Source organism: Danio rerio, chromosome 21 (assembly GCF_052040795.2).
Source record: "Danio rerio strain M-AB ecotype USA chromosome 21, GRCz13ab, whole genome shotgun sequence".
NCBI classification, from domain to species: domain Eukaryota; kingdom Metazoa; phylum Chordata; class Actinopteri; order Cypriniformes; family Danionidae; genus Danio; species Danio rerio.
The window spans coordinates 10,235,001-10,245,403 of record NC_141041.1 but is presented as its reverse complement, the minus strand read 5'-3'; the positions used below and the strand labels follow the sequence as shown (position 1 = coordinate 10,245,403).

Below are 10,403 nucleotides of genomic sequence, written 5' to 3'. Positions count from 1 at the left end.
TAAATGCTGTGCAAAACTGAACATTGATAATTTTATATTGAGATGATTTGTCTATCAATATAAATGTTTAGACGTTGTTGATTTTAAATATTTGAATATGATATTTTATGTTATGTCATCAACATTTATTTGTGCAAGTGCTTGAAGTCAGTCTTCAAAACACAAGAGATTTCTGCATCTAGAGACACAACATTCACTCTTCAGGTGACTAAAGTATAAATTTTTTGTTTACTTTATACAATTTTCTGCATTAATTTGAGCCTAGTAAACCCTAGTTTGTTGTTATTAACGCCATTTCTGACTTTTAAGTCTTTTATATGGAATACATTTAGCTTTAAAGTTTCTTTTACTGACTCATTTCACATCTACATTGCTTACATTGTTTCATGCAATCTGAAATATGTGGTTTATTAGTATAATAATGAAACTCACTGATATAATAAGACTTGTATCTGGGATTGACCATTGGTAATGAATCTTTACAGTAGATGTTGCATTCTGAATGAACCTGAAACTGCTTTTGGCAGAATATGATGAGCGTGTGTGTTGTATATTTGATCATAATTTAGCTTAAATGGAATGTAGAATTTAAAATTACACTGTTCTTTTAAAATGCAGCTAAATTCAGCAGCTAAATAGCCTTTTGATGAAAACAGGTGTTCAAGTCTCAACTTTTAATGTCAGCTAGATATCATTTACAATATTTGTAGGCTGACAAGACATACAAGTGTATTTTTCTCTGCCTTTTTAAAAATCTCTGTCTACATGAAATGCACTGTGATGCATGTTATGAACACCCAGCCTGATCTCACGAGAAAACGTAAGTATTTTACGTTTTGCCAGTTTAGTGGCTAATTCGTACGAATTCGTACGAGTTCAGTCGTACGAAATGGTACGATTGTAAAAAGAAGGCGTGGCACCTGACCCCACCCCTAACCCCAACCGTCATTGGGGGATAAGCAAATCGTACTAAATTGTACGAATTAGATCGTGCGAATTCATACGAATTAGCCACTAAATGAAAAAGTTACGAATTGCCGTGAGATTGTGTTGGAACACCATATTGCGAACTTAAAATTTAAAGTATAACATATGAATGCTCGTATATAGCATGTAACATTGTAAAATACTAATAATTTGCGTTCTTTTTTATATTTTCTAAGCTCATTGTTTGCTTAGTTTGGTTCTGAAAAACAGGCCTAAACGAGACTATATACACTATTAGCTATATTGATATTCCTTTATTCTTTTTACAAATTAAAACATCTACATGTAATACTGACTAGAGCTCAGGTAAAAACTATGATTTATATTCAGTGATTCGCCACTGGTGGGTAATCTGAGTGAACTTGCATGCTTCATGTGGATGTTATGGTATTACACAGATTGCCTCCAAGCAGAGAACCATAACATTTTCAAAACCGCTATGATGCAACGAAGCCATGTTTACTGAGATCATGTGACCTTGCCGACTACAAGGTCAAACAAGTTGCAGTTTAGGTCTAACCAGGAGTGCAATAGCAGCAAGTGCAGGATACGAGTATAAGTTATAAAGTGCAGTTATAGAAAAACTATGGTGATATTTACAGATGGATGTACTATGAATATTATATACAGACTGTATTAGCTATAAACAGAGATTTACACTAGATGACTATATGTACAGGCTGCTATTAATAATCAGAGGTATGCCAATTGAGATAAACATGTATATGTAACAATTAAATGTGCTATCCAAACCCCTGGAGGATTCAAAGCTTCACGAAAAAAAAAAAATTAATAAATAAAAATCTTAAATTAAGAACGCATTGAGCCCCGGGGCTATATCCAAGGGTCCCCCTTTTATTTTTTGTTTACCTCACAAAAGAATATATATATATATATATATATATATATATATATATATATATACACATATACATACACACTAGAAATACATGTACGCCAAACATGAAGTTGGCATGGACCGACGCACGTTCATTTCATCGTTAGTAAAACCGTACTGTACTCCCAATTCTCAGAATATCTTCACAATCAGAAAGTTTCACTCACCTGGGGCCTCATGTACGAAGACTTGCGTGGAAATCATACTAAAACATTGCGTACGCACAAAGCTGTAAATGTGCGTACGTAGAAAAAAGTTCAGATGTTTGAAACACTGCGTACGCCCAATCCCACGCATATTTTTTTGTACATCCGAATGAACGTGAAACTGAGCGCAACATGCCCGAGCACAAAACCCCTCCCTGCCTCCTCCCCCGTATGAATATGCTAATGACTCTACTTTGGCAAAACCCAACGAAAAAGCAACGGCAAAAGCAAGCAAAAAGAGAAACTTTGAACAGAATGTGAATTGAAGGTGCTGCTTTCGGAGGTAGACCGGAGGAAAGCGGTATTGTTTGCAAGTTTGTTCTCCGGAATTAACAACAAAAGAAAAAAATAGAGTGGGAGAGTTTAGCTGATGCGGTTAACACAGTTGGGTTTAGGTGTAAAATGTTGAAGCATCCTTTACAGTCTCAGTGGCGCAGCTCGTAAAACGCATGTCAACATGTTTTGACACGTTCGAGCACGAACTCGGCGTCTGATGAACTCATTCTTCTTTTTTTTCCCCGCTACATATCAGATTTTGCCTACTATTTATCACAAGAAAAACAAGTAGGAATCATTAATAAGTGTGTGCATCATATTTTATTTGCACATTTATTGAATGGAAATGTTTCTGATTCACTCATGCAAATTCATCTTCAGATAGTGTCTTTATAGCAATGTGCGTGCAGTAGATAGCTCAGATTACATTGGGAAAACAGGCGACCGCTGCAAATTGTGCTTTAATGTTTAGCTGGTCAACTGTATGGTATGGAAACCTTATATACCTGCTAGATGAACCCGTCTCATACACCTGCCATTGCAAGGCTCAAAGACACTTTGTAGAGAGAAATTTAACACAACTGCCTCTAGGAGTCGCCAATGGAAATAAAACAGACACGGACAAAAAATGTGAGTACGCCAGCCATAAAGCTGGCGTGGAGCTGCGCACATTCCCACGTTCAGTTCATTGTTAGTAAATCCAAACATGAGCGATTCTGAGCGTGAAACTTGGCATACGCAAAGTTTTTGTGCGTACGCAGCGTTGATACATGAGGCCCCTGGTTTTTGTGTGGACAAACAGCCAACACATAAATACAACAAAGGTTTTGGAAATCCCCATGTACAGGGGCTTACTTAAATCCCTTCAATTTACTATTTACATAATCTTCAGGACCCATAATATAATGTTTTTTATTTCCTTCCATAAATTTCAAGTAGAACTTTTAAAACACAGTGCAAGAGCTTGGCTCTTTACTTAAAATTGAATAAATATTACAAAACTCATGCTCTTTCATGGCACTTCATGAACATTTGGGATAATATACAAGTTAACCTTTCCTTTTATTTATTTTTTTTTGTAATAGAGTCATTTCTGTTCAAATTTGAGCTGAGAGACAAAGGAAGAGGAGATGAGTAACTGTACAGTGAACTTCACACCTGAAACATCTATATTCGTCACAACTCCATCAATCGGTCTACTGAAACTTCTGGATATGTGTTTGCATGTATTTAATTTCCTGTTTGGTTTTCCTACACACTCTTATGTTGTATGGCTCATCGTCACAGGAACAGGAAGTGGAGTTGCATCTGAGTTCTTCAACCTCAACGCCTCTGCTTGTGAGCTTGCCAACTCTCTGTTGAACATTTTGGTCCAAATACTTGATTGCTGGCTTTCAAGTTTCAACTCTTTCAGATTTTTTATATTAGGACTAGGCATCACTGGTCGTCCTCAGTTTCAATGTCTGATCTGTCTTGAGCGTTACCTGGCAGTGGTTCATCCTGTAACCTTTCTGAAGTACAAACCTCTCAGATATAGAGTGATCTGCTGTGCTGCGTCCTGGATGTTCACTCTTGGCGGTTGTTTGTGCTGCATGTTTACTATAGTCTCGTGTAACTTTTATATATATGTATGCTGCTTCTCTGTGCAGTTCCTCCTCTTCTTCTCCATCCAGTTGTTTTGTCTTGTGGCGGTTCTCAGAGCTCTGAAGCAGTCAGGACCAGGAGAGAAAAAGAAAGAGGAAAACCTCCTGAAGAGAAGAGCGTTTCATCTCATTTTAATAACTACAGTGAGCACAGCTATTATTTATCTTCCATTTGCTATGCCAGGATTGTTTTATATTCTGACTTACCAATATGTTCAGGAATCTTTTACTTTTGGGTTCTTTTGTTATATAGTGGGTGGTTTTGTTCAGCCTGTTCTCTATCTGAATCGAGTAGGAAAACTCCCCTTGGCGAAATTGTTCAATTATTTCATTTCTAGATGTTGAATTACTACACTTGCATCTTTTTGACAGCTTTTTTTGCTTGTATTTTTGTGTTTTTAATGTCCGATCTTGTCAGTTGAAGTGTAAATTAGGATAGAACTTGTTAGTGTGATGTAATTTAGACATTCACCATACGTTTACACCGAAAGCGGCGAGAGGGTCAAAGTAGCTGGACGTCATTCATTTTCATTTAGAGCCAGCGGCAAGGAGCAGCACAGCACATTTTCACCTGTGCGGGCGTCGAGGAGAGTTGGGCTTTTTCTCAATTCCAAGAACGTAGAGAACTGACTTGCGTTCTTGTGGGGACCGGTTTTGCCAGGTGTCCTCGGAAGAACAAACTCGGGAGACCGCGAGAGCAAAGAACGCGTCCTCTGAGAAATGAGATGCTGCGTTCTTCCTGATGGTCACTTGACCTTCACGAGTTTAAAATGGAATATTATTTAAACTTTGCAGCATTCATATAATGATTGATTGTTTTTCAAAATATATACTTTCCATAAAAGCAAAAATATACGTTGCACAATATCAATAAAACAGATTTTGATACGAATTTCAGAAAACAATCACCCTTAATGTGTTTATTCCTTTATGAAGATGTCCATGGTGATGTTTACATTCACCGTTTTATTTAGGGAAACTCCCGAGGTAAATAAGTGATGTCTTTGAACTTAAATAATAAATCTAAATAAAATGCTGCACTTCCCACGTCCAGTTGCAATGACTTCTGGGACTTCCAGAGCGAGTTTGGCTCTCAAGTCTGCATTGGTGCATTCTCGATCTCAAAAACACATCCAGGAAGTTTCATGCTTCCTCTGTTCTTGCGGTTTTGAGTATTGGAACTGAACTTTGGCAGCTGAAGATGACGTTACACGAGGATGCAAGACCACTGAACACATACTTTATGGTAAAGAGCTATGACGCGATTCGGCGGCAAGCAATCAGAATGAAGAAGTCCACTGCCTGAGAGTAGTTCAGAGAACACAGACCTGTGAACTTTGGTTCCGACCACAGTTGTTCCTAAGGGTTTGATAATTGCGGTCGCCGGATTTTCAACTATTTATGATGCTTTCTTACAGGACCATGCATTAAATAAGTTACTAGTGAGTTACTGATGTGCATTAATGTTATATTTATCTTTAAAAAAGCGTGAATCTCATGCAACAGTACAAAACAGTATTGCTGCTTCAGGATTTTTTTATAGACACATTGGATAATTAAGTGGAGCAACTTGATCTTCAATTGTTAAATGAATTTGATAAGAAATGTGCAACATTTTCACAATAGAAAGCATGTTATACGGGAATGTAACTGATATGCTGCATCGGCCCCTTAAAATACAAGATCAATGTAGCAAATTTTTACGCTCTCGCTGCCGGAGCTAAAGGCAGACAGTGTTGTCGCCAGGGTGGCCAGAGCGACCTTGGACGCTCTCACCGCTTTCAGTGTGAGCGCACAGTAACTTTATTTTATAGCTTAGTGTGTGTTTAGAATATATGGTTTGTAAGTTGTTGCTTTAGTTAAGCAATCCATAATTGACCCAGTGTCACTTTCCAAATATATAGAGTTGCTGCTGAGATCATTGCATTTCATTTTGACTCCAAATGAAGTATGGTGTGTTTAACAATTAATTGTTATCATTGTGAATGATATACGTTCATGGTTTATATTAAAAAAAAAATAAAGCAATGTGCTTGCTACTTTTGTGTTATTAGTTAAGTAAAATCACTCTCCATTGAGACGATCCCCTCATCCTTTTCTTCAATGCATTTAAAATAATAAGAATACTTCCATCTCAGATTTGTAAGGCTCTAGCTTGCCATATTTGTTTCTGTCTGTTCCTGCGGGATGTGCATTCTCTCATTGAGTGTGTGATTTAAAGTGACTAAATCAATTTTCATTCAGTAATTTATTTTTTTAAAGCTGATAAATTAAACAATAAGTAAACTCTTGTTACATTTTTTTAAAGTAACCGAAATGTTAAATAAGGATAGGCTACTTTATTTATACCCCGCACCCCCACCACCCCTCACATCATCTAACAAAGTCAGTAAGTACTGGACCATGACCCGTTTTACTATCATGAAGTTGGCTGACAATGACATGGTCATCTGTATACTTGATAATGGTTCTATTTTCCCACCTGCTCTGGCACATGTTTGTGTAAAGGATGTTTAACAGAGGTGAAAGAACACATCATTGTGATCACCCGGTTGAGGAGCAAACTTTATCAGATAAACATCTATTCACTCTTACACTTTGGGCTCTAATTTAACGATCAATGCGCAAATCGCAGGGCTCAAATGTAATAGGGCGTGTCGGAATCCACTTTTGCTATTTTAAGGACGGAAAATTCTGTGGCACATGGTCTAAAAGTGTTAAGCTTATTTTCTTAATGATAAACCATAATAAACCAATCAAACTCTTATCTCCCATTCCCTTTTAGAGTCAGTTGCGTCGTGCCATGGTGCATTTGCTATTTACATGACGGACTTTGTAAGTGGAAAAACTGAGCGTTTCACTACCAAGAAAACTGTTAAACAGAGCATCTATAGCACGAGCATGTGAGATAAGCCTTCTCATTCTGTACTTTCACTTGGATAGGGAAACTTGTTGTACGCAGACATCCATTAGCCTCTAAATAATTAATTTAATTCAAAACTATTTCTAAATTCAGTTCTAATTTCCAGCAAACGAATAAAGGATCAATAATAACGCAGTGTGGTCAAAAAACTGAGTTATATCCAAATACTGTACACATGTATGCCCCATATGGTCTAAAACCTGACAGGTGGGCAAATCTAAGCTCGTTTTTAATAAAACAAATATAAATATGCATATGATATATAATACTGCTAATAATAATAACGTTATACAAAAGCAAATTGTTCTGAACAAAACTGAAAAAGCCTCCCGAGATGAAGAAGGCATTAAAGTATGTTTTTTTATATTTATGTAGGCTAGAAAATAATTTTTTTTTGATATGTAAAATTATTTGTGTATTGCTGTACATCCTGTGTGCATTAAGCAGCGTGCAAGCGAGGCGCACAATTAACGTGCTCTGCACTAGACTTTAGACAAGCTTTGTTCTGATCTATTGAACAGTCTATTATAGTTTCTCAAAATAGCAACTCGCCAGCAGTGCGCCTCAACACGCCTCCTTTTTCAGACCAGAATGCCTGTGGGTGCACATATGAGCCCAAATGCATTTGCTATTTAAACAGCATGGCTCAAAACAACTCTTGCGCCAAGCTGAAACTATCAAACAACAATTGCGTCGCACCTTGTGCCACATTGCGCCGGGTATATGATAGGGCCCTTTGTGTTCGATTAGTTAAAAAGTTAAGGATCCAGCAAAAAATGTTCATCACAATTGATGTTAAGGCTATGGGTCTGAATTCATTAAAAGTTTTAGGGGGGTGGATTTGGGTACAGGGACTACCACAGCATCCTTCCAAACCTTAGGCACCTGTTCTAGTAACGATCTATTAAAAATGTATTCAAAAATTGGACTTAATTCACTTGCACGGATTTTAAATGTGTGACCACAAATATTGTCTGGTCCACAGCTCTTGTTCACTCTTACTGAGAGGAAGGCTTATGCACATCTGTTTGTTGTATGATTAAATTCTGTCCACCTGTAAGTTTACTATTTAATTCCTCAATTTCCTTAGTGAAATCTAAATGATTACAACGATTTTAAAATTGATTAAGAGCACATGGCTAACTCAAAATCAGTGCTGTAGCCCACTAAATGAATCTGGTTGCTACTCTTTAAATTATGGAGGCCTGTTATGGTTTTCAAACTCTCCCAGGCTGAATCAAGCCTATTTGTAGCCAGAAAAAGCCATATCCGTGCGCCTTACGCATCGCTCATGCATTACATTGTTTGTTACTTAGCAAAGTAATAATATTTTATAACTTGCATACTTGTAATGCGTTATCCAGGGTCATTACTAAATCTCAAATCATTTACTGGGGCACTGGCAATTTTTACTGGGCCACGTGCCCCAGTAAAAATTGCCAGTGCCCCAGTAAATGGTTTGAGATATGATTTACTTTGTATGCAAAGTATTTATTAAGAGTCGTAATTCCAAAAGAAAGATGTTATTCTCTATATTTGCAACTGAACCGATGCTGGTGAAAGCAATGTTGTTTAATCAAAAAGCAAACTGAGCATGTGCACAGAAAAAGCCATACCTGTACCTTTGCACCTCATGCATTGCTCCTGGTTGACACTGACGCAATGCTCTGCTTCCGGTGTCCGGTCCCTGTTGCGAACATGCACACTGGAAAGATAGCAGCGCCTCTCATGCATTATAAAACCGGCGTAACAGTCTTGTATTTTGAGATGTAGGAGTTTTGCGAGTCGACAAAACAAAGTTTAAATAAAATGATGATCTTATTTAGATTAAGAATTGCTCTTTGGATGATGCAAAAGAACAAGATTTATCAAATTGTAGAAAACATGGTTTCCCCTCTGTTCTCATTTTTTCCAAAAATACTTCATTTTTTCCCAAGTCAATTAACTTTTATTTGCATAGCTGATGTCATTTGAGGTCTACCTGATGTAATCATGCACAAATGTTCATATGCCAGCAGTAAAGTCGGTCCACAAGACAGCAGACATTTATACACATTCACAAAGACTGGATATTCACTCTTCAGCTGATAAGTATTTAATACTTTTCTTGCTTTCAGCTTATTAACATACAGCAGTTAAGATAAGCCTCTAGGAATGTCATTTTGTTTGATTAATTAAATAAAACTGTTGAAATCTATACAACTTCTTTTTTTTTAAATGTGTGGTAAGATTATAAAATACGGTCAAGTAAACTATTAAATTATATTTTAAACCAAATGTTATTATTTTTTAATGTTATATGCATGTATCAAAGGCATTTGTATAAACAATACATGGTTATACATTTTCAAGAATTATTTTTACATACACTGATAAAAATATTCATTGGATTTAAGAGGTTGCAAACAATTTATATAGGCATAATTCATGCAAACAAATTAAGTTGAACATTACTAAATTTAAACAGCTTGTTTAAATTCAGCTCATAAAAATTGTTTCCAACCACTTACAATAAAAAAATCCAATGAATTTTAGTTAAAACTACTTTTAAATAATTGATTAATATTCTTTGAAATTTTATTTTCTTTTACTATTCATCGCAGCTGCTGTGTTCCTATATAAACTCAGAGAATTTGGGTTTTTGAGCTGAGAAAACGATGGATTACTCTGCTGTGAACTTTACACCTGAAGCATCTAAAAACTCCACAACTGATTCCACTAAGCTGCTGAACCTGAACTTGTGGGCATTGGGCATCAATTTGCTGTTTGGTCTTCCAGCACAATCCTACATTGTCTGGCTGATCTTAACGGGAACAAAAAGTGGAGTTGCGTCAGCGTTCTTCAACCTCAACCTTTCTATTTGCGAAATCTGTTACTGTCTGATGTCTTTGTTTTACCTTTTTGTTTATGGTATTGGAATTTTAAGCCTCACTACTTTAGCAGATTTTGTGGTAGGACTAGGCAACATCGGCCGTTCTCTCTTTCAATGTCTGATGTCTGTTGAGCGTTACCTGGCGGTGGTTCATCCTGTAACTTTTCTGAAGTACAAAGCTCTTAAATACAGAATGATCTGCTGCGTTTTGGCCTGGGTAATCATCATTGGATTCTCTTTGTGTGGAGTTTTTACTATAGCCTCTTTCTATATCTATGTTTGGTGTTACTCGCTGCAGCAGCTCGTCTTCCTTGCCATCCAGTTGTTTTGTCTTGTGGCTGTTCTCAGGGCTCTGAAGCAGTCAGGACCAGGAGAGAGAAAGAAAGAGGAAAACCACATGAAAAGAAGAGCGTTTTATCGCATTCTTATAACTACCGTGAGCATGACTATTATATATGTGCCGTTAAGTATATCAGGATTCTCTTTCGTTTTGAAGCAACACTTTTTAAATGAACTCTCTTCTTTTAGTATTATCTGTAATGTGTTGGTTGGTTTTCTTCAGCCTGTTCTTCATCTGCACCAGGTTGGAAAACTCTCT

General features: G+C 36.8%; 1 protein-coding gene across 1 annotated transcript; it reads left to right on the top strand.

Annotated features, from left to right (window-relative positions):
• Positions 1-3,497: 3,497 nt before the first annotated feature.
• Positions 3,498-4,355, top strand: LOC147831800 (hydroxycarboxylic acid receptor 2-like). The gene has a single exon (XM_087300383.1). It carries the CDS (start codon positions 3,498-3,500, stop codon positions 4,353-4,355), a length of 858 nt encoding a protein of 285 aa, XP_087156509.1.
• The last annotated feature ends 6,048 nt before the right edge of the window (positions 4,356-10,403 follow it).